At 38.2% G+C, this 22,879-nt stretch overlaps 7 protein-coding genes and 1 long non-coding RNA gene across 9 annotated transcripts in view; 6 read left to right on the top strand and 2 right to left on the bottom strand.

Moving 5' to 3' along the window:
- Nucleotides 1-347: 347 nt before the first annotated feature.
- Nucleotides 348-6,111, bottom strand: LOC6652111 (zinc finger protein 250). Its single transcript, XM_002074818.4, has 3 exons — nt 5,876-6,111; nt 1,315-2,436; nt 348-1,249 (listed from the first exon to the last, which is right to left on the bottom strand). Exons 1-3 carry the CDS (start codon nt 6,035-6,037, stop codon nt 446-448), a joined length of 2,088 nt encoding a protein of 695 aa, XP_002074854.4. The 5' UTR covers nt 6,038-6,111; the 3' UTR covers nt 348-445.
- Nucleotides 3,070-5,602, top strand: LOC6652113 (caspase-1). Its single transcript, XM_002074820.4, has 3 exons — nt 3,070-3,571; nt 4,383-4,954; nt 5,013-5,602. Exons 1-3 carry the CDS (start codon nt 3,408-3,410, stop codon nt 5,267-5,269), a joined length of 993 nt encoding a protein of 330 aa, XP_002074856.1. The 5' UTR covers nt 3,070-3,407; the 3' UTR covers nt 5,270-5,602.
- Nucleotides 6,112-6,516: 405 nt separating the features above from the next.
- On the bottom strand, nt 6,517-7,746 carry LOC6652114 (exosome complex component RRP4). Its single transcript, XM_002074821.3, has 2 exons — nt 7,205-7,746; nt 6,517-7,135 (listed from the first exon to the last, which is right to left on the bottom strand). The coding sequence occupies exons 1-2, from the start codon at nt 7,649-7,651 to the stop codon at nt 6,680-6,682; spliced, it is 903 nt and encodes a 300-aa protein (XP_002074857.1). The 5' UTR covers nt 7,652-7,746; the 3' UTR covers nt 6,517-6,679.
- On the top strand, nt 7,081-8,273 carry LOC124459950. The gene is made up of 2 exons (XR_006953904.1): nt 7,081-7,141; nt 7,201-8,273. It is a non-coding gene; the product is annotated as an uncharacterized LOC124459950 (long non-coding RNA).
- Nucleotides 8,274-8,343: 70 nt separating this feature from the next.
- Nucleotides 8,344-11,755, top strand: LOC6652137 (phosphatidylinositol 3-kinase catalytic subunit type 3). Its single transcript, XM_002074822.4, has 6 exons — nt 8,344-8,495; nt 8,559-9,180; nt 9,237-9,332; nt 9,387-10,585; nt 10,653-11,014; nt 11,081-11,755. Exons 1-6 carry the CDS (start codon nt 8,425-8,427, stop codon nt 11,524-11,526), a joined length of 2,796 nt encoding a protein of 931 aa, XP_002074858.1. The 5' UTR covers nt 8,344-8,424; the 3' UTR covers nt 11,527-11,755.
- A 31-nt stretch (nt 11,756-11,786) lies between these two features.
- On the top strand, nt 11,787-12,451 carry LOC6652138. The gene has a single exon (XM_002074823.3). The coding sequence runs from the start codon at nt 11,787-11,789 to the stop codon at nt 12,420-12,422; it is 636 nt and encodes a 211-aa protein (XP_002074859.1). The 3' UTR covers nt 12,423-12,451.
- A 398-nt stretch (nt 12,452-12,849) lies between these two features.
- Nucleotides 12,850-15,001, top strand: LOC6652139 (conserved oligomeric Golgi complex subunit 6). Its single transcript, XM_002074824.3, has 3 exons — nt 12,850-13,616; nt 13,678-13,898; nt 13,970-15,001. Exons 1-3 carry the CDS (start codon nt 12,889-12,891, stop codon nt 14,911-14,913), a joined length of 1,893 nt encoding a protein of 630 aa, XP_002074860.1. The 5' UTR covers nt 12,850-12,888; the 3' UTR covers nt 14,914-15,001.
- A 1,115-nt stretch (nt 15,002-16,116) lies between these two features.
- LOC6652140 (putative uncharacterized protein DDB_G0267716) overlaps nt 16,117-22,879 on the top strand; it is a 45,641-nt gene continuing 38,878 nt past the window's right edge. For both annotated transcript variants that reach the window (XM_002074825.4, XM_023181011.2), the window contains exon 1: nt 16,117-16,229. In XM_002074825.4, the coding sequence (XP_002074861.3) occupies nt 16,209-16,229 (21 nt within the window). In that variant the 5' untranslated portion in view covers nt 16,117-16,208. The remainder of the gene's footprint in view (nt 16,230-22,879) is intronic.

Raw genomic sequence — 22,879 nt, 5'->3', positions numbered from 1 at the left:
TTAGTTTATATGGATATTTCAATAGTGATCCATGTACGCCCTCTTAATGAGGACGAATCGTAAAACATACAGCCATCGGGAACGGACAATCAGCACCACGATTTTATGGTTTCCCCAAGAACAAAAGTTTATTCCTGTGTTTAAATTCAAGCATAGACATCAGTCAACTGACTACGTATTATAAATGTATTATGTGCCGGGAAACCTTTCCGAATAGTTCCTTGCAATTACTGTAGGTCTCTTTGGAGAATGTTCCATAATAATGGAGCAATGTGTTTGAGGCTTAGTTTAACTCGGGCAATGAATAGAATATATGTAATTATACTGGGATAACCAATGGCAAAATATTTTGAGCATATGAAATTTTATTCAAATTTAATCGACTTTACAAGTTGGTGATAGCTTTTTGTGTATATAAAAGTGAATGATAGAAAATGAATTTTCCTTAAGCGGGATGTTTTTTTGCTTGGCCTGTTGGTTTTCCATTCCTTATTAGGCGACCCTGTTTGTTTATAACTTCCTTCTTTGGTTCACTGTCCCTATGTGGTTTCTTGACCGTCTCGTGTGACTTATATTTTTTAGCACCATCTCGGCTGCGTGTCTGGCGCTTGTCTTCAGGGGAAGAGGGCGAGGTTGTTGTGGTTTTCTTCGGGAGAGACAATTTGATCATTTTTGCTGGCGGTGAAGCGGAAGACTTTGTGGATTCATCCACCCAGTCCTCGTCAAGAAGCTCTTGAAGAAATTCCGTTTCGTCTTCAGATTTCACCTCAGCTTTAGCTTTATCGGCCTCTTGATAGGGCACCATATCAACCACATGATCATCTTCAATATGCTTCTGAAGTTGGTTCTGATTGAGGAAAATATAATCGCAAAATTCGCAAGCAAATCGCTCGTTGTCCTTATGAGTTTGCAGATGACTCTGAATTTGATCGGTGCTAAGGATATTCTCCTTGCACAAGGGGCAAACCAAATCCACTTCTGCATGACCTGAGGAATGATCCACCAGACTTTCATATGTTTGATGCGTTTCCCGGCAAATGCTGCAGGCAAATGAGGTGCCGGATACCTGTTTATGCACTCGCAAATGTCGGGACAGGTGATGGGAGAGCAAATATGATTTATTGCAGTATTTACAGGGATAGACACGCTTGCCAGCATGGGCCACCAGGTGACGGGCCAATTTACAGGCGGTAACAAAGCTTCGATTACAGTGCTGACACGAGAATGGCAAATTGTTACTGTGGATAACCTGAGACGCAAGATACAAAGAAATATTTATTATATACTTTCGTTTAATGAAATGCAGTTTCTCACCTCATGCCGCTCTAGTCCTTGCTTAAAAGCAAACGACTTGTTGCATACGCCGCACTGGAAATTTCTTTGTTTCGTATGCCGTTCCGCGTGCTTCATCATCTCTTCCTTGGAGAGGAATGGCTTTTCACAGAATAGACATAGAAATTTCGGTATATCCGTATGGGTGCGTTCATGGCGATGCAACAGGGCCTTCCGTGTAAAAGCCTTATCGCACGCTGTACATTGGAACGGCTTCTCGCCGGTGTGGATAAAGTTGTGCTTCTGCAGATCATATTTCGAGAAGAAACTTTTATCGCAATCCGGACACTGGAAGCTGCGTTTTCGCGAGTGATTCAGACGATGAATCTCTAGCAGCTGCTCCAAAGGAAAAGAGCGTTCGCAATCTGGACAGGGGAATACATTGGTTGCCACAGGGGCAGCATTTTTAGTGGGATCTTCGGCTCCGTCCAAATCACGTGGATCAATTATTTCCGTAACTATGGCCGCCACATTGCCATCCTCATCCCTTTGGATTTGGGGTGTTGAAAGGCGTGGCTCGACAGGCTGAGAGGCTACCTTATTTAAAATTCGCATTGACGATTTGTTTAATACTTTGGGTCTACTTGGTACGACTTCAGGTGTTGGCTGTGGAGCAGTGGCCGGTGTTGGAGCACGTACAGATGGTGGATTTGGATTAGAAGGAGTGTCTTCCGGTTCAGTGGCCAAAGCTTCTTCCTCGAGCTCAGCAATTAAATTGTGCACATCATCCATGGACAATTCTTGGTTATTCTCTACTTTCATTTGATAAGCAGATTTACCCTTCTTTGAGGTAGAAATTGTAGAGGTCAATGAGCTGGTCTCCATCACCTGGACATCTTCTATTACCAACTGATTCGATTTAACCAACGAATTTAATAATTTCTTTGGTTGTGAATCTTTAAGACCCAAATCCTTCCTCGCTTGAGTTGCTATAAGAGGAGCTCGTGGTTTTTCCAATGGCTCCTCAGGCAACGACCCAGTCAATGGATATTGCCTCAGTAACGTCTCTGCTCGCTTACACATTTGCTTAAAGCGATAACAATGCTCAAAAAGTAACCTGCAGTCCAAGCAAATTAAAGAAGGCATCCCGTCGTCGTTAATCACCTAAGAAAACCCGTTATTTAAAATACAAAATTAATAATTATTGTCGTTAACTTCAGAATTATGGTACGGCTGAAGGCTGCGCACCAAGAGAAATTCAAATATTACTTAAACAAGTGACTGTAACAGCTTTTTTAAAATTTTTAAAATTTTCAAACACTTTTTAGCTACATTTTTTATGTTGTTTTCGATGAGTTAACAACACTGGTGCAGTGATGCCATTTTCGAAAAGAAAGATAAGCTGAATAAAAAATCCAGGTGATTTGATGATTAACCGACTGATTTTAAATTATTTTGGGGCACAGTTAAATAGAAAATAATCTTGTACACGCTGGATGCCTGGCGATCAGTGCTCATAAAATGTTTTCGAGGAAATGGAAAAAGCAAATTTCTGTTTAATAATTTTTGTTGAAGTTTGCAGAAGAATTAGTTATACACAATAATCATTAAGGAACACTAAACGGATGTAAAACTGGGCGGAATTGATTTTACAAACATGAAACATTTAAATAGCCAGTTATCCGCTATATTTGAATTTTTTCCCGCAATCAGACTTTCAAAACAGCCAGATCTGACGGGAAAAAAGCGGAAATGGCAGCACTACTCACACATGCAGGCACAACTACAAATGCAATCGCAGTTTGTTTTTGAAAGCGGCGGCGACTGAGCACGCTTAACCTCCGTTAATTAATTGATTACAACAAAAAATAACGCTAATCGTGTTTACCAAAAAAGGACATTTCGTTTATTCTGATTTGCATTAATAAAGTTAACAAAAACATTAGCAACAGCTGTTTGGCTATTGTTTATTTAGTTAAAAAGTAATTCAATAAAAAACAACAACAGTGAAGAACTCTTCCCCCCACCACCCGCGTACTGTGGAAGGGACAGAGAAAGAGAACAAAAGGAAGGCAGGGCCCAGGCACAAGGAGAGCATAAAGCAGAAACAGAACATTTGAAAGAGAATCGAGAGAATGACGGACGAATGCATAACCAGAAACTTTAGTCTTCTCAATAGAAGCAACAGCGGTGGCAGCAGCAATGGACAAACCAAGAGCAATCGCAGCAGCATTATTGATAACACTGACGCCAAGGGCTGTATGGAAGGAAGCAGTGGTGGTGCAACAGGAACGGGAAGGTAAATGCATATGTATGCATGCATGTGCTAGTGCATGTGCGCGCGTCTTTGCTTCCCTTTCGCACTTGAAGTCTTTATTTGGTTTTTGTATTTGTATTTGTTTTGTGCCCTTGGTTAACAGTGATGCCCAAAGAAGAAGAGTCACAAAGAGTTGAGAAAGTAAAGGCCGAAAAAAGCCAAATCGGGTGAAGTGGTTATTGACCAACTAATTTGGATTTCCCCCCAAAAGTATTAATTCTGATTCATCCTTCATTTTTTGCCTACCAATATATGTAATTCCCACAAACAGAAAATTAATAATCGATGAAGGAAATTATAAGTTACCAAGTTTTTGAAAAGGAAAAATCTACTTTCATTCAATTTATCAATACTATCTTTATCGAATTAACCACATTTGACCAGTGAGAATTGAGTTAGAAATCATTTCCTTGAATTCGAGAATTTTTTAGTGGGGCGGGGGAAAATAATATTAGAATGTAATGTAAGCTGAATGTCTTGGCAAAGAGAAAAGACACGTATTACAATTACAAAGCTGAGATTTTACTGCATGGCTCGTAAAAAGTCCATTCGCAAAAAAACCATTTAAATAACTTCATTAGATCACAAAGGAAAGAGTTCAATTAACCAAAACACAGATTTAATTATATAAATAAAACTTTGCCATAATTGTTAGTTTTCCTTTGTTAAATGCAGAAATTAATCATCAAATACTTTTTTCATAGATTGATTACTTATCACCCACTATCTAATCTCACTAAGATTATTAACCAATTTAGTTTGCCAATTTTTTGTTGTTTTTTGGCTCTTTTAGTGGTGTGCCATCCTCAATAAATAAATATGTAGCCCGAATGCCAGTGGATCGTTATGCCAGCGAATATAACATGAACCACAAATATCGCGGTCAGGCTATAATCTTTAATCATGAGTTTTTCGATATACCCTCGCTAAAATCAAGAGCTGGAACTAATGTTGATGCCGAGGAACTGCGCAAAGCTCTCAAGAGTCTGGGGTTTGATGTTTCAGTGCATAAGGACTGCAAATTGAGAGATATTTTGAAATATATCGATAAAGCCGCCTCACTGGATCATACGGATAATGATTGCATAGCCATTGCCATTTTGTCTCATGGCGAACATGGCTATATTTATGCCAAAGATGTGCAATATAAACTGGATGCCATTTGGCACTATTTCACAGCGCATATTTGCCCCACGTTGGCCGGCAAACCGAAGTTGTTCTTTATACAGGCCTGTCAAGGCGACCGTTTGGATGCGGGCGTGATGCTGGAGAAAAACGGGGTTACTGAAACGGACGGCGAGTCGTCAATGAGCTATAAGATCCCCATACATGCCGACTTCCTCTTTTCATATTCAACGATACCAGGTAAGCAATAAATTGGATTGGCAAATTATTTTCCTAAAACTTATTACATCATTTGTAGGCTACTTCTCCTGGCGCAATACAACGAATGGATCTTGGTATATGCAATCGCTTATCCAAGAGTTAAACACAAATGGTAAAAAGTATGACATTCTCACTCTGCTCACTTTTGTTAGTCAACGTGTGGCTATTGATTTTGAATCGAACGTGCCCTCTACACCTTTAATGGATCGGCAGAAGCAAATACCCTGCGTCACTTCCATGCTAACGCGCATATTGCGTTTCACAGATAAACCTAGTGGCAATAAAGCTGGCTAGGTATCACCATCATCGCTATCATCGACCATTCATCCATTCCCGCTCCCATCATATTCTTCCAATGATTTACATATACATATATATCTGGATTAAATTTGCTTCGCTTTAATTTAGTTAATGACTTATCTTGAGACTTATTCAACATTATGTGAAATGTTATTGTTGACAAAATTCATTCTTTCTCATATCTCAATCGCCACAAATTTAGTTTATAAGACCAAGAAAATGCCCTGAAGAGATGCATTTATATATATATACACAGACTTATATATACATATACATATATAAGAACAAATTTGATAAGAAAAATAAAAATCTGAATACAATTTTGAATAGTGCGGGTTTTTTTGGTTTACTGGTAACGCCGAACAGCTGTCATTTTGCCTTTACATGCGTTTCTGTGTGTGTGTGTGTGTAATGTAAGAATATTTAACAATTTCGGATAATTGTATGAATTTTTTTACAATTTGTGTTTTGTGTAGGGTATAAATGTTTAAGCACGAGTTGGAGTTGGTCGTTTTTGGTTGGATTAGCTTCTTAGCCAATTCTCTCACGCAATCAGTCTGTTCAGAAACCATTTTTTAGTTAGTAAGTTACAGTACCCACCTCGATCGAAGTAATTGCCATTATTTGAAGCGGCAGAGCTGCTGTTGACTTAATACGTTGATTTTCCCGGAAAATTGACGAGAGTTTGTTCTGCGCCAAACAAAAGCGGCAAATTTGCTTTTTACTTAATTCCTCCTCGCGTAACTTTGTTGTTTCGTCCATGGTTAAAAATACTTTTCTCTTCTCAAAATACACAAAAAGGCAAAAGATGCAGCGTCAATACACAAACCCGAAGAGTTGCCACCTTATATGAAAAATACTATGTGGCAGCCCCTATTGAATGGCAATTTTTTCTACCCTTGCAAGAAGAGTAGATTAAATTTCGTTACAACTGTGGACCATTTAAATTTTTTTTACGTTTTTAAGAATGTGAAGTAGAAAATTTATTAGCAATAATTTATTACGTTATTTGTGTATTTTATACATTATGTGTTGGAGGGGATAATCACATCGTGATTGTTTAATCGTTTTAGTGTGTCCGAGCAAATGAACTAAATATATGTTCCTAATCAGTTCGATCCTTTTTTTTAGATGTATCAACGCAAACTCCTAGAATCTTAGAACTACAGTCCAAGAAAAACTAATGGCATGCATTAGTGACATTCAAGTTAGGAAAAGTACCACAAAAATATGGAAAGGTGTATTGTTTCAATCTTTTAGTTTTTTTATCTTTTAAAAACCATTCCCTGTAAATTCACAGGAAAACTTCATTTTACACCTGTACAATATATATACAAATGCATAATCTATTTGAAGGATACTGGGTCACTTATGTACAATCAGGTTTTCTTTCAAGAATATTTATTAACTTTGTTCGCCAGCATCTCTCAGACGTGCCTGCGTCTGTTCGCCTATATCATGGATAACATTTTGCTGAAGCAATTCGTAGGCTTCGTATTTCAGAGACTCGTCGAATGCATACTGAATACTTGTATCATAGAGCATAAGTTTACATTTAGCCAGTGCCAGGATGCAGTTGCGCAGCCGGGCAATCACTTCACGTTCGGGACGTGGAACTACTTCGCTAAGATTCTGGGCAAAGCCTCCCTCGCCGCCTTCCTGATTCTCAGCCTTTGTGGGTGCAATCCAAATATAACCATTGTTACCCAGGATGATTGACGCTCCACAGGGAAGATTATGGAAATGCATTTTTCGCCGCTTGACCAAGGCGGGGAAAACTTTGACCAGAATGCCCTGCGAAAGTTTTCCATACTTCAAACTGCGCGTGTAAAGCGAAAGAGTGCCTTCTTCAAATATATTCTGCAGGTGGTAAATAGTTCATCATTCCCGTGTACATATATTAAATTATTTCTCTCATTCTTAAGTTACCTGCACTTCTGCGGAGATTAAATCCCCCTCATCCAAATAACGTCTCATCATTTGCTCATCCTCGGCCGAGCGACGTCGGAGCTCTCCACCTGGTAAATTAACCGATGAAAGAAGCAGTACCGAATCCAAGCGAGAATTTGTGTCCACCCGCCATCGTTTCTGTTGCACGTCTATGACACGTGCCACCACTACATCGCCAATCTCACCCACATAACGACTCTTGAGAGGGCGGACCGAAATCAATTTGTTTACTTTTTCTATAACACCGGCGACTGAAGCCTTAATATTCTCCTCCTCCACAAATGTGCCGTGTCCCCGCATGTAACCAGCTTCCGGCATAAGAATCTCACCGGGCGTGTAAATGCGCGGCAGCCGATCCTGATGTTCTGCAAGATCATTCCAGTCTACACGATCCAGAGCCAGTCCAATAGTCGCATTAATAGACATTTTAACTTTAAATTAAATGTATTTAAATGATCTCAACAAAAACAAAACGTGGGAACCAGGGTAAGGAATACCTGGTCACACTAGACGCCTACACTTTATTGTTAAAGTTAGAGATCGCAAATACTCTAATTACAGAAGCATGAATAGATTCAAACAATTTTTTGATATTTTCACTCTACGACGATTCCAAGAATGTTTTCGAATAAACGTTAAATTGGATGATTATTCAAAAACATTGTTGGAACGTTAAGTTGGATGATAGTTTAATGTTTTCGGCTTCAAGTAATTTTTTGTGATTTTTAATTTATCTGGGTAACATACGGAATTTTCAGTTTATTTAAGTTTCCAAATCGTTCAATTTTGATTCTATGTAAGGGACTGCAAGTGCAGTTGAATTTTGTAATATATTTAAATTACACTGTTAAATAATCTTGGAAAAAACACTTGTTTTCTTAGAACCTATGCTCTTGTAATTGTTGTTCTCAATTTCAGTTATCCAGATTTTCCAATCGATTGTGACGACAATAATAATTTTAATATTAATTATTTATATGAATTTTGTCAAAAGATACTGATTGATCTTTAATAAATAGTCTAAGTTTTTGCCTGCTGGTCCACTAAATCAATATACTCTCTCTCTCAGAAAGTGTATTCCACACTAGGACTCTAAACAGCTGCTGCGACATATGCTACGGTCACACTGTTAGCCATCAGCAATGTTATGGGTTTTTCTTTGTGCTTACAATTCATAAAAAGTGTTTAATTTATTGAAAATGGATCAACCCGATGACCATTTTCGTTATATACATAGCTCATCACTGCATGAGCGAGTACAGATTAAAGTGTATGCAAAGTTCGGGTATTATCTTTGGGAAAGCAATGCAATTTGATCCTTTCTCATTTTCAGAGGTACACTGGAGGGGAAGAAACGTCAGCCAGATTATGAGAAACTACTGGATGATCCTACACTACGGTTCTCTGGTCTCTATTCCGAAGAATATCCCTCCTTTCAGGTGCGCCTTCAGGTTTTTAATAATGGTCGGCCCTATTGCCTTCCCGTAAATAGTTCCTATAAGGCATTTGGTAAGCGATGGAGTTGGAATGAATGGGTAACGCTGCCCCTCCAATTTTCCGACTTGCCGCGCTCGGCGATGTTGGTGATGACCATTTTGGATTGCTCGGGGGCGGGACAGACGACAGTGATTGGGGGCACAGCTATATCAATGTTTGGCAAAGATGCAATGTTCCGCCAGGGTATGTACGATCTGCGCGTTTGGCTTGGTCAAGAGGGCGATGGCAGCTTTCCAAGTAAGACGCCTGGCAAGGGCAAGGAATCCTCCAAATCGCAAATGCAACGCTTAGGAAAGTTGGCCAAAAAGCATCGCAATGGTCAGATCCAGAAAGTCGATTGGCTGGATCGTTTGACATTCCGTGAAATTGAAGTGATCAATGAAAGGGAGAAACGTATGTCGGATTACATGTTTCTAATGATTGAGTTTCCCGCCATCATAGTCGATGATATGTACAATGTAAGTCACCATGTTTAACGAAGAGACTTTTTAATTAAAATGTTTATTCCTTTTAGTATGCTGTCGTCTACTTTGAGCCCGATGGCGATGCCAAATATAAACTTCCAGCAAAACCAAAACTGGTCTCTGTACCAGATTCAGAAATTCAAATGGTAAACTTCAATTGTACTAAGAGTGCTCAATCTCATTTTACTTTTCGTTGTTAGGAAAATCTTGTGGAACGGAAACATCATCGTTTGGCTCGTTCAGAGCGATCTGGCATATCGGATCGTGATGCCAAGCCAACAGCTCACATACGAGATCAACTGCATACCATTGTCTATCGCCAGCCACCTACATATGTCCTAAGCAGCGAGGAGCAGGATTTGGTGTGGAAATTCCGCTTTTATTTATCGTCCCACAAAAAGGCTTTGACCAAATTTCTCAAGTGCATCAACTGGAAACTTGAAGATGAGGTAACGCAAGCCCTTTGGATGCTGGCAAACTGGGCACCAAACGACGTTGAGGATGCCTTGGAACTATTAAGTCCACAATTCACACATGCCCAGGTTCGGAAGTATGCCATCAGTCGCCTGGCTCAAGCACCAGATGAGGATTTACTCTTATATTTGCTGCAATTGGTGCAAGCTCTCAAATATGAGGATCCGCGGAATATTCTCCACTTGCACAATTGCATTTTTCCCGAGCGGGATGTTGTACATTCTATCCTTGATGATAATGGCTCCCTGCTAGATCAGAGCAGCATTTCGGAACTGAGTGGGGCAAGCAGTGCATTGCACAATTCGGTAATTGCATCCAGTCAGAAAGCAGCGGCAACTGGAGTTAGTCCGGGTGGCACTGGAGGACGTGGAAGTCCAGCAGCCGGTACTGGCGATGCCTCATCCATAGCCTCTGATTCAACATCGAATGCATTGATTCTACCAGAGGGTATCAGCATTGGCACTGTTCCCTCCAATCTCTGTACATTCCTTATACAGCGAGCCTGCATGAATCCCACTCTGGCCAATTATTTCTATTGGTATCTGTCGATTGAAGTGGAAGATGTGGCGGAATCAGTACGTAAACAGGATGAACGGGCCCATGACATGTATGCCATGGTCCTTAAAATGTTTCTCAAAGTCCTGGAGAATGGAAACTTCAGTTTACGAGGTATTTTCTATAATCTCCGAAAGCAACGCCGTTTCATTGATGAGCTGGTTAAACTGGTCAAACTGGTGGCAAAGGAGCCAGGCAACCGCAATAAAAAGACAGAGAAGTTTCAAAAACTTCTTAACGAACAGGACATGTTCAAGGTGAACTTTACCAACTTTGAGCCCATACCATTTCCCCTAGATCCAGAGATTTGCATAACCAAAATTGTTCCGATGCGCACATCGCTCTTTAAAAGTGCATTAATGCCGGCCAAGTGAGTAAACGTGGAAAGGATTATTGAGATATCTAATGCATAAATTTTTCTCTATCCCTCCGAACAGGCTTTCGTTTGTGACTTCTATAGCTCATCATGAGTATGTGGCGATCTTTAAGCATGGGGATGATTTGCGTCAGGATCAGCTTATCCTTCAGATGATAACCCTTATGGATAAGCTGTTACGCCGCGAAAATCTTGATCTTAAATTGACCCCATATAAAGTGTTGGCCACCAGCTCAAAACATGGTTTCCTTCAGTACATTGATTCCTGCACTGTGGCCGATGTATTGGCCCGAGAAGGCAACATACACAATTTTTTTAGACGTCATCATCCCTGCGATAATGGCCCTTATGGCATATCAGCTGAGGTGATGGACACCTATATAAAAAGCTGTGCTGGTTACTGCGTAATAACCTATTTGCTGGGTAAGTAATTCCATGCCGAAGCTGATGGATCCGAGCGTATGTACAATTTCTGATTTTTGCTTGCAGGCGTTGGCGATAGGCATTTGGATAATCTCCTATTGACAACGAACGGCAAACTTTTTCACATTGATTTTGGTTATATATTGGGACGAGATCCCAAACCAATGCCACCACCCATGAAACTGAGTAAGGAAATGGTCGAAGCTATGGGCGGTATCAGTTCGGAGCATCATCATGAGTTCCGCAAGCAATGCTATACGGCATATTTGCATCTTCGTCGGCATGCCAATGTGATGTTAAATCTGTTCTCGCTTATGGTGGATGCCACAGTGCCAGATATAGCTCTGGAGCCGGATAAGGCCGTTAAAAAGGTGGAAGAGAATCTCCAGTTGGGTCTAACAGATGAAGAAGCTGTGCAGCACTTACAAAGCCTGCTCGATGTGTCCATCACCGCTGTAATGCCGGCACTGGTCGAGCAGATTCATCGATTTACTCAATACTGGAGAAAGTAAAATCTTAAGAGAGAAAAGAGGAGTATCTCTTTATTATGTGATAGGCAGGGAATGCAATTTGGGTAAATAATTGCGTGACAATTGCTTTCGCTTTCCCTGACTGTTATTGACTCATTTTATCTGACGATGTCTTGCGGAAATCGAATGAGATCTTACATTACATTTCTAAACTGTTTTAGTATGTCATGAAGCTGTATATATATATATTTATTCTGTATGTGCATATTCCTAGAGATTATATTAATTTAAATTCCTAAAAAATGCAAACTCGTTCCAAAAAGCCAGTATGGCTGCTATTTAAGGTGCTCGAGCTAGTGCTCAGTGGGGTTGGATGCTACGTTCATATTAGATGCTTTCAAAGCGAGGGCACTCCGCATATATTTCTACTGTGTGCCACCTATGGAGGATCGGCCATTATTTGTGCTTTGTCCATAATTGGCATGTTCTATGCCGAGAAGCCAACGATGAAATTGGAGGCGGCAATAAGTGGTCTGCTAGGCACTCTTCACATGCTCACCGTCTATGCGAATATGTATCTGGCCGAGCATGATATTGAATTGATGTTTCTTAAGAATCGAGAAGAACACCAACATGCATTCTATATATGCTGCAAAAAGAATGCCATAATAGCTTTATATGCGGCCGCTATATTCTATTTGCATTGCACCTTTGCCCTGGACCTGATGTACACTCATCGATCCGCTAATTTGATAAGGAAGCACCCCCAAAGGAGTAAGCGACCATTGAAATTGTATTTCATTAGCATTGGGGTGGAGCATTTTTTATCAAGATTCAAATGGTTCCATTTAATGTCCGCCAATATGCTCAGAAGCCGTCAGCAATCTGCCCGTACTCTTCAAGGTGCGGATATAGAACTATCTTTGCCCCATTTGTAGTAAATAAATTTTATGAGGATGTTATTAAACTCATTTATTTCATTTTAAAATAAAAAATTTATAGATAAAATGTCGTTATTAAATAATGCAAGACTTGGAGTTAAGTATAGAAATTTGAATTGCTTTAAAAGTATCGATAAATATCGATAATAAGTGATGATAACATCATTAAATTTTGAATCTCTATAAAAAGTACTCGTATTCAAATAATAACAGGAATATTCAATATAGACCTTAAAATAAACTAAACATTATTGAAACCCAATATATGTATAATAAATGACAAAGTACTTCTAAGCTTTTTATGGAGGTACATAATTATTTTGTTCTTGATGGCAGCAAAAAATAGAGTAAATGAATTTCGCCTGCGGACTTTTGTCACCTACTGTAAGTTAACATTATGTTAGTTGTGTCAATGTGTCAATTCTGTTAATAATAAAAATATTATTTCTTTAAAACAGACAAAATGACTTCAGCGCAGGATAAGTCTCAGGATGCTGATCAAGATAGGATACAGAGACGTGTCAATAAGATACTCGAGACTCGTCTGGAGTCAGACAAAGACACGCTTGATGCCCTCAATGGCCTGTCCAGTTTCTTTGGGGAAAACACCTTAAAAAATCGTCGAAATCTTCGATCCCAGATTGAGCACCGATCGGTGGGCATCAATGAGAACTTCCTTAAAGCATTTCGGGAAGTAAAACTGTCCCTAGATGCCGTTTGTGACGATTTGGATACCATGGCCACATCCGTGCAGACAATGAAAACGGATTTGGAGACTTCGAAAGCATTGACTAAGGATCTTATTGAGCAAACTAACACAATGCAGCAAGAACGCGAGCGGCTGGAAGTGCACCAACAGATAGCCCAGGCTTTCCTGGCGAGATTTCAACTGAGCGTCCCCGAACATCAATTGCTCTACGGAACGGCTAAGGATGCACCAATTGTGCCAGAGTTCTTCAAAGTTCTGGATCGGGTGCAGTCCATACATGCCGAATGTCGGCTTTTAATGCAATGTGGCTATCAGACGGCTGCCTTGGATATCATGGAGGAGATGACACTGCATCAGGAGGGAGCACTAGAAAGGCTCTATCGATGGACTCAAAATCATTGTCGAAATCTTGAAAACAATGAAATTGGTCCCCTAGTTGTGGAGGCAATGAGCCGTCTACAGGATCGACCAGTGCTCTTTAAGTAGGATTGAATGAACAACATTTTTTGGCTTTCAATTATATCAATCTATTCCCTAATTTAGATATGTCATCGACGAATACGCTATAGCACGGAGAGCAGTTTTGGTGCGTCTATTTATTGAAGCTTTGACCGAGGGTGGACCCGGCGGCAATCCTAGACCCATAGAGTTGCATGCTCATGATCCTAAGCGTTATATTGGCGATATGTTCGCATGGCTTCATCAGAGCATACCCAATGAGAAAGAGAATCTGGCTATGTTGTTTAAGAAGTGTGATAAGCATGGTGAGTAGATGTCATCCAAATCCTCTATGGATAAGAAATTATTCCCACTTCTTTACTCATATTGTACACAGATATTTCGGAGCAGATGCAAAAGGCCCTGTGCTATATAGTCGATGGTGTCTGTCATCCGCTTAAGGTGCGCGTAGAGACAATTCTCAGCTCAGAGAAGGACACCATTATTTTGTTTACCATATCGAACCTGTTGCGTTTCTATCAACAAATCATGAAGCAAGTGGTCCTTGGTGGCAGCTTGGAACAGTGTCTCATTGATCTACAGAAAAGTAGTGAGCAAATCTATCTAAACGCTTTGGCCAGCCAAGTGCGCAGTGTCCTGCAGCGTCCTGCTGGATCTACATTGGCATTGGAGCCTCCTCAGCGGGATCTGGTACCACCTGCAAGTGTTGCTCGATTGCTGAATATGTTGAAGGAGATTCTTTCGGTGGCCACTATGGTGGATGGTCGTCAGGCAGACATAACCAAAATTGTTAGCTGCGTCATCGATCCTCTGTTGCAATCAGTCCAAGAGAGTGCCGCTCACTTGCCCACTATCGATATGGGTGTTTATCTACTGAATTGCCTCTACCACATGCAATCCACTCTGGCTGTGTACGAGTATATGGATGAACGAGTGGAACGTTTGCAAGCCCAGTCGGATGCTCAGTTGGACACCCTTACCTCAGAGCAAGCGTCTTCACTGGTGGCAAACCTTAATTTGGGACCCATTTACACCATTTTGCAGAGTAATCAGACTAAAATCGAAACGAATCTTTTGAAGATATTTATGTCAAAAATGGATGCATTCCTTGAGCTGCCCGATGTGCTATTGTTGCCACAAATACAGCTCATTATGTCAAGTTCTCATCGAGCTACTGTCCAGCGTCGTGCGTTTAATGTAATTGTTGCGATTTATAAACAGATCTATGATCGTGTCCACGATCCTGCCAATGGTTTTCAACCCGATCAGATGTTGCAAAAGACACCGGAACAGGTGTCCCATATACTCCTGAGCCCATGATGTGAAGGGGGAAGTGGAAGAAACTATAATTAATATGTACATACCTATTATTCGTATTCCAAACTAAAGTAAAAAGAAACTTAATCAAGCTATTTGGGATAGGTCACTATATAGGGGAGTAAGGGGGACAAAGTCAAAATTTCGAAAATCTACCTTTTTTGACCCCTTTTTTTGGTCGTAGGTCCTTTATTTTTTGACCGATCCAGAATATCCTAGTATACGCCAGAATGGTGGGTATTAGGAGTAATTTTTAAAAAAAAAATATTGAAAATCGACATTTACTGAAGTTATGTTTGGTTTCGAGATAATCGCGTTTAAAGTTTAAACAACTTTTTCCAATCAAACATAAATTCTTTTTAATAGATTTCAAGCATTCATTCGTTGCATTGGGAATTATACCAAATTTTTTTCGGTATATTATATCTTGTTTCCTATCTTATTCTCAAAAATTTTTATTAATTAAAATCACAATTTTTTGGTGCAGTCGTACCACTATACCAAACCCCCCTATTTGAGCAATCCTGTATTTCCCTGATCCCCCTATTCGAGCGATGCGACGCTCGAGACTGAGCGGCGAAATGTTGGAAACATATTTTCCTGCTGCAGGTACCCCTACATGAATGCATTTTTCTTGAAAACGTTACGAGGAATTTTAATGAAACTCTCTGAGCATATTCCAAAAAGTCATACCTAAATTCTGGCATTCAATCTTCATAGAGCCGTTACCATATAGTCGAGATTTTCCAGATAAAGTCGGCGTAATTGTTTGCACATTTTGTATGGAAAAACTCATGGTTGGTTCAAAAAAATTCAATTTTTTCGAAAACTGTATGAGGAATTTTAACCAAACTTGGTGGAAATATAGATAACTAATTGGGGAAAAATCTGGCATTCAATCTCCATTGACCCGTTGCAGTATATTGGAGCTATACGCAAACGAAAAAAGGACTTTTTCATGGAGAAATTGTCAATACTTGGAATGCTGAAAAACGACCAAAATTTAATTAAAACGAAAATTTAATCTATTCTAAATAATTTAACGCTTTATTTGTTTCAAAGAAGTTTATAAATAACTAAAAAATTTAAAAATAAAAATGCAAAAAACTTAACAGAGGGTTAACAGAAGACCGTCGATAACTCTAGTTAAACAGTGTTGGTAACTTGACAGACATAGTACCGCAATATTTTGAAAAAAAAATTGACAATTGTTTTAGTTGTAATTTGTGATTTATACAAGAATCTACGGCAGTTCCTTCATCCTTTTTTGTTGTCTCGGGCTTAACTCTCTTTTTTAAATGGTAATGGCGAGCACTGCGGTAAGTTTAAAATTGTACGCTTTGTTTAAATTTCTGTCTGTAAAGTTTTCTTTGCCATAACAGTGCAGTTCAATGCGTGGTATTTGTGCCGGCAAACTTTTCACCCCATTCCTATCTTCCTCCCGGTTTCCTTATGTATGTATGTATGGATGTGTGTGTGTGTGAGTGCCTGCTTAGTTAGTGGCAGGTACTCAAATCAAAAGTTTTTGCTAAAAGTTAGCCGGGGCCACTAAAGTTTTGACGCACCACCGCAAATTTTACATTTGCCCAGTCCCTGGAGATTCCAAAAAAGGGGGCATGACGGAGTTAGGATCTAAAACTCCATATCAACCGAATTGGACTTGGGGCAAAAACTTGGGACAAGCATTTTTGCTAGTTTTGTTACTAATTTATAAATGCAATGTGCTCTTAGTCTTTGTCTCTATCTCTCTCGCTCTCTTCTAACGGACCCAAGAGAGCAGGCAATTGCATGCGGCAAGAGCAGACGAGAAAGAGAGAGAGTGAGTCACCTACAACAACACAAATGCATTCAACTTTTGGGCTTTGCATTTTGTTATTGTCTGGTTTGTCTGGCGTCAGAGGCGGCGTAATACCAAGCTATAGTTTAGGAGATTTTCCCCCACGCTCCCCACTGCCATGCCCTTCTCTTCCAGATTCGTCCTGACAGGCACAAACTTGCAGCACGTGTTCATTTTCGTGCAAAGTCACTTGGAATGCCAAGTTGAGTGGCAGGCAGACCGCGGTTGAATGTGTGCAAATCTACACACACATACATATGTATGTATGTATGTAAGTGTGTGTTTCATGCGATGTGTTTGTGTGTGTGAAGTGTTTACTAGATCAAAAGAAGGAAAAAAAGTTGGCAGCTAAATTTCACTATGTGTAATTTTTAACGGTCATTGTTTTTCCTTCTTTTGATAAGAAACGATAACTTTTGATTTATTCAGATATTGAAATTAATTCAGTGTAATTTACAAAACCTAGAAAAATTTAACTGTACATTTATGTAAACGATTGCGCTGTATCATTTTTGACCAAAACTCGAATTCTAAAAATCTAATCAAATTGACTAATTTTTTTAATTTCGAAAACAGTTTTGACTTAATAAGGGGACGAAATGAATTACTTCTAAGGAACATCCATTTAACAGTGATGTTTGTATTTTTATTTAAAACTTTGCTACATCGGAGATTGCAAAACTTTCTAATAATTTTCGTTAAGTATCCCATTCGATTCCAAATAATTTAACCGATTTCCAGTCTAAGAACTGCAATTCTATTAAACACGATGCTTTTAATGTAATTCTAGTGCTAACTTTGACTTCCTATAGTATGACACAGATTTCGTATGGGTATGCAATACTTTTAGAACTTGACTATCTTGGATGTCGTCCGAGAATTGAGTCGTAGTCATTCGTTGATGACGGTTTTGGTTGTTGTTGCTGTTGTTTGTGTTTTACTTTTGAGAATCAAACTCCCAAAATGAAGGTTTCCCATAGCGCGCTTTCAACCAAACGTTATGTACGTGCCGCTTGTGCAGCTCCATAGATTGTCGTCGTCGTCGTCGTCGTCGGGGGTAATCAGTTTACGCTGACGTCGTTTTGGTTCCCACTAACCTCTCCTCCTATTCCTCCTTCGCCATATCTACGTGTGTGTGTGTGCATATTCAAATCCAAGTGCAAGTCGTGTAGCTACATGCGAAACTCTATGTAAACCGAAATGGTTTTCGTTTTTTTTTTTTTTTTGTTATTTTTATTATTTTCATGAACCCATACTAACACGGGTGCTACTATTTCAGTTGGGTTACTAAACATTTAGTGCCCAGCAAGCGGGCTGACTAAGCGAACGGCAAACGACGCCAGCGAACTGTCGCGCCATATTAACCAGAGTCGCCTCACAAGAGCCCCTTCGCAAGCCGTGCAAAAGAGAGGGTCTCCCCCCTCCGGTCCTCACCCCTCTCCCCACACCTCAGTAGCCATCCCTCAGTTACAGTTCGCGTTCGCGGGTTGCATTTTCTGCTCCATATTTAGTTGTTTGTATTGGCTCAGTCTATACATACACACACGGTTGAAAGTGAAGTGTTTGTGTGTGTGTGTGTGTGGCGTCCACACAACGTGATAAAAACTTTAAACATTGAATTGTGATACTTCGTCACTTGGTTGTAAATTGAAATAAGACCCACAAGTAACCAGCAGCACCTCCTCCGCACAGCCCTCCCCACTCCGTTGTCGTCGTTGTCGACATCCATTCAATCGCCACCATCTCCAACACCATCCAACCCTAGTCGGAGCACAATTCTATTGCAATTGTCAGCAAAAATTTCTTCAAAGGGAAGAGCGGAGAAGAGAGTAAAATAAAAACAAAATATTACACTAACAAGAACAACAACAACCACATGGGAGACTTTTGTTTAGTTTGGTTTTTGCAGTTTTTCATTTTATGATTTTAGATATTATTTATTGTTTATGTGAAGCAGCGCACGCTCTTTAAGGTCTCGGATACCAAAAAGAAACAAAACGACAAACAAAATTCCATCCTTCCTAGTGCCCGCGATCAGTGCAAATCGGTGCTCTTCGAGTGGCAGTTCGGTAACTTTCGCAAATAAAAAAAAATACGTTTTCCCTAAAGGTGTTGGACGTTTTATAGTATACATAAACAAATCTGCACTTAAGAGTTTGTAGTTCCCCAAATTATATGATATCTTTTTGGTAAGTTTCACTACATAACACTTAAGGGAATTTGATTTAAAAAATTTCATATACTACATACATATGTATGTATATATTTTGGATTGAACCGATTTCGCAATAGCCGGCACATGGGAGGGACTGTGTACAATATACAGAACAATCATTGAATTTGTCAAATTTAAATTTCAAACGTTATTTTAATGTTTGATGAATTAAGATTAAATTTCAAACGTTATTTCAATGTTTGATGAATTAAGAAAATGCGTCTTTTTGTCCCATATTTCAATATAACTAAAACTATTAAGTTTAGTTATAGAACTAAACTAATGTAGAACTAAGAATACTTTTTGTGTGGATATAGAATCCAGAATTATACTCCTAATGTGAAACCAAAATTTGGTATTTTAGACCGATTGCTCACTATAAGGTATATATTTTTAAAATATATGGAAATTTAAAGAAAATAGTCAAGAATTTTAAAATTTTTATTCAAATTTTCCATCCTGGAAATTTGTATGAAACTGCATTCAAAATTCGCTTAAATAAGAGAAAAACCTCTTAATTTGTTTAAGATTTAGTTTGACAGTTAGAATAAATATACATGTGTAGGTGTAGACGGGCTAAAAAAAAATTTAAATTTTGACCTCTTTGAAGTTATTAAAGTTGGATTAAATAATTGGGTAAATTCTATGAAGTTTCGTTCAATAAGTATTGAATATATAAAATGGATCAAAAATAAGCATGATATATTCCTTTCTAAGTCTATATCTTTTAGTCTAAACTTGGAAAGTAATCACGAGAAAATCAATGTTTAATTGGCTTAATTTTACCTCTAAGGCAAGTTATCTTTATGATGCTTGAGTCACACTCTCAGCGTGGAGAGTGTGGACGATTATTACGTCTTTTGACGACCAACCGCCCTCCCGCCTCGTTATCTGATAAAGAGAGAGAGAGCATATACCGGCTATTTGTATGGTTTGTTGACCCCGACCGATGTCTGATAAAGATTTTGCAGAAAATAAAGACCGCAAACTTTTGCACGAAGATCATCTTGTCAATATAAAAAGAAATACGGTTTTTTGGTTTCTTGTTTTTATGGCTAAAACGCACTTGGATAAGTAGTGTTTACCATAGAAAGAATGCCTAGAGAGAGATGGACTGACTATATGGTAATTAAGCAACGACAGAACACAACTTGGAAATGAGAACTTTGGCTCATAAGTAAAACCGCACACGTAGAACAAATAAAAATGGTAACAGAACTTATGCTAAAATGGAGTGACAAGAAAATTAGAATCGCTGTTGGAACGCAAAGTCGAAATCTAGTTATTTTTTTGTCTTGTCCAAGGCCAATCTATGTACAAAGATATATACATATATACACAGATACATATATCTGTATGTATATCAGTTTAATTACCTAACCATTGTTAATCCTACCTATAGACCAAAAGCAAATCAAGCTCAGTTAATGCCCCCCTCTCCTTTTAAAATAGTTGTTAGTTTTGTGTTGTTTTTTCTTCTATTTTTTATTTTGTCTGTGGTAATAATGAATTCAATTATTGTCACTCGAGTGCGTTAAGTATGCGGCTAAGGTATGTATTGTCTGACTCTCTGTATCGGTACGATACATGTCTATCTGTATCTCAGTCTTTTCTGGGTGTGTGTGTGAGTGTTTGAGAGTGTTTGTGTGTGTGTGTGTGGATACGTGCCCAATGTGTAGGCAAAAATGCTTGTGCGTCACTTGAAATTAAAATGTTTGCCTTTTTATGCAAAAATGGGGGGCCAAAAAGGAACAACAACAAAAACCACACAACTCACAACTCGACTCACAAAAAAAAAACAAAAAATTAAAGCCCAAAACTAGTTTTCGACGACGAAATTGTTGATTTTTGATTTTTCGGAACGAAGGGAATTTTGTAGAGAACGAGGATATAGAGTGATCAATTTTCTGTCCATTTAAATGGCAAACTCTGTTGACTTTGACTTTTAGATAACCGAAATTATATGTATTACTATTTCCTTAAAAAATACAATTTTTTGCATACATTGATCTTCGAAAAAGTTCTTCGTAAGATTGTAGGGACTTAATGTTGTTATGTCATTTCGATCAGCTTACTATATTGAGTGTTTTTGATTCTTGTGGTATGCCAACATTGAGTAAATTAATTTACCCTGAAAGTGCAATGGTATTTAGGTTTTAGTAAGTGTTTTACGATCGGTAACTTTTAATTAGTACAGTTAAAAATGAGTTCTTTTACAAAGCGTAAATAAGTAAATGTGTGAACCTTTTAACTAAATAAAATGCTTTAAGAAAAGTTATCGCTCTTTTTTGATAATATTTTACTGCACTTACAGATTCAAATGAAATCACCAACTAAATTATCTAATATGTTAGATTGCCATTATTTAAAAGATAAATTGGAAAAAGTACCTTAAAACTCGTTCACATGATTAAACTTGAACCAAATAAAAAATTATTTATTTCAAAGGTAGTTCTATTTCAGCCAGTTTATAAATAAATGATAAATACATATTTGCAAGACCATTTGTTTAATAAACTAACAGAACTTCTTAACATAGTGACTAGTAATAAAAGTAATAGCTTCACTTACTACATATGTATCTAAGTAGGTATATACAATTATGTATAGTGTGCCATTCTTTCCAATTAGATTGAACGACTAAACCACTCTCATAGGTCAAAAAGAAGCGTTTAGCGGAATATATTGTGAGCCCAAAGCAAGCTCTGGCAAAAAAGGAATTTACTTTGAAGCAATGTGCATAAATTGGCACTAGATAGAAATCAGAAATCATCATTCTTATAACGATTAGACAGTCCTTTTGTTTTGCCTGTTACTTACATACATTTAATACCGTCTGTGTATGATATAAAAATGGTAATTTTTTCTTTAACTTTTAAAATTTTTTAAGCGCATCCCTTTGCCTTTAACTTACGTTTCCTAACATGATGGCACAAAAATGTTTAAACTTTATGCTGCGGAATTAGATAATACTTATTACAGATGTGTTTGGATATAGTGAACTATTCGGTGTAACGAGGTTGTTCACTTTATCAAAATTTAAATTGCACAAAAACTCCTCAAAAACCGTTCTGTACAGTTTGAAAACAAGGGACAATTAAAATAAATGACTAGTGAAAGCATTAACATCAACAATTTCCCTTTTAATCTAAATCGCTGTTCGTTTTTCCTTTAGCTGTTAAAACTATTGCGGGGAGCCACGATGGATCATTTCTTATAAAGTCAAGGAATATAACATTTTGAAGCAAAATCAAGAACCTAAATTCAAATTGGTAAAGTAATCTTTTTAATTTATAATTTGGTCTTGTATCATTTGCTGCTTTTTGCCTGAAATTATTTTTAAAATGCTTTTCACAATTTGGAGATCAATATTGGGCGTTCACAGGGAGATTCAGTGTACCCCATACATGTATGGAATTTATTCAGATTAGATTACTATATTTTGGCACATTAGATATTTATATGTAAGGCCTTTATGCATATTTTTTAAAATTGTATAACCAAAATTACAAGTTTGAACAGGATTTTAAACATAAAAATACACGAACTTAGCACATTTGGTATTTTCGAACATTGATTCTGATTTTCTCAATTTTTTAAAATAGCTTAGTGAAAAAATTTAGTTTAAGTTAACTAGGCTTATATGTAACTACTTCAACTATTCATAGGTGTATCGACAAAATTAAAGATTCAAAAAAAGGAAAAATGTGCTAAAGAACCGGCTAAATGGCGCCATTTTGTCTTAAAACGCAACTGACTGAAAGAGGGTAAAACGAAATTTTCGGATCATAAATCCCCAATGTGTTAAATTCTTAACTGTCACTGTGCATAGTAATGTATGTATTCAAAAAATGTTTCAAATTATAGTATTTGACTCTCGTTCTAGACAAATGCTAGGATCTTAAGATTTATTAGAA

The sequence above is a fragment of the Drosophila willistoni genome (assembly GCF_018902025.1).
Source record: "Drosophila willistoni isolate 14030-0811.24 chromosome 2L unlocalized genomic scaffold, UCI_dwil_1.1 Seg168, whole genome shotgun sequence".
Taxonomy (NCBI): Eukaryota; Metazoa; Arthropoda; class Insecta; order Diptera; family Drosophilidae; genus Drosophila; species Drosophila willistoni.
This window is presented reverse-complemented; position numbering and strand designations above follow the sequence as displayed.

Excerpts from the sequence above, each read along its gene's own strand:
- LOC6652113 (XM_002074820.4), top strand. The coding sequence starts at position 3,408 with ATGACGGACGAATGCATAACCAGAAACTTTAGTCTTCTCAATAGAAGC. Across the intron at positions 3,572-4,382 it reads GGTGCAACAGGAACGGGAAG|TGGTGTGCCATCCTCAATAA; the intron begins GTAAATGCATAT and ends TGGCTCTTTTAG. Across the intron at positions 4,955-5,012 it reads TTCATATTCAACGATACCAG|GCTACTTCTCCTGGCGCAAT; the intron begins GTAAGCAATAAA and ends CATCATTTGTAG.
- LOC6652111 (XM_002074818.4), bottom strand. The coding sequence starts at position 6,037 with ATGGACGAAACAACAAAGTTACGCGAGGAGGAATTAAGTAAAAAGCAA. Across the intron at positions 2,437-5,875 it reads TGGCAATTACTTCGATCGAG|GTGATTAACGACGACGGGAT; the intron begins GTGGGTACTGTA and ends GGGTTTTCTTAG. Across the intron at positions 1,250-1,314 it reads AAGGACTAGAGCGGCATGAG|GTTATCCACAGTAACAATTT; the intron begins GTGAGAAACTGC and ends CTTGCGTCTCAG.
- LOC6652114 (XM_002074821.3), bottom strand. The coding sequence starts at position 7,651 with ATGTCTATTAATGCGACTATTGGACTGGCTCTGGATCGTGTAGACTGG. Across the intron at positions 7,136-7,204 it reads TAATCTCCGCAGAAGTGCAG|AATATATTTGAAGAAGGCAC; the intron begins GTAACTTAAGAA and ends TACCACCTGCAG.
- LOC6652137 (XM_002074822.4), top strand. The coding sequence starts at position 8,425 with ATGGATCAACCCGATGACCATTTTCGTTATATACATAGCTCATCACTG. Across the intron at positions 9,181-9,236 it reads TAGTCGATGATATGTACAAT|TATGCTGTCGTCTACTTTGA; the intron begins GTAAGTCACCAT and ends TATTCCTTTTAG. Across the intron at positions 9,333-9,386 it reads CAGATTCAGAAATTCAAATG|GAAAATCTTGTGGAACGGAA; the intron begins GTAAACTTCAAT and ends TTTCGTTGTTAG.
- LOC6652138 (XM_002074823.3), top strand. The coding sequence starts at position 11,787 with ATGCAAACTCGTTCCAAAAAGCCAGTATGGCTGCTATTTAAGGTGCTC.
- LOC6652139 (XM_002074824.3), top strand. The coding sequence starts at position 12,889 with ATGACTTCAGCGCAGGATAAGTCTCAGGATGCTGATCAAGATAGGATA. Across the intron at positions 13,617-13,677 it reads GATCGACCAGTGCTCTTTAA|ATATGTCATCGACGAATACG; the intron begins GTAGGATTGAAT and ends TCCCTAATTTAG. Across the intron at positions 13,899-13,969 it reads TAAGAAGTGTGATAAGCATG|ATATTTCGGAGCAGATGCAA; the intron begins GTGAGTAGATGT and ends TATTGTACACAG.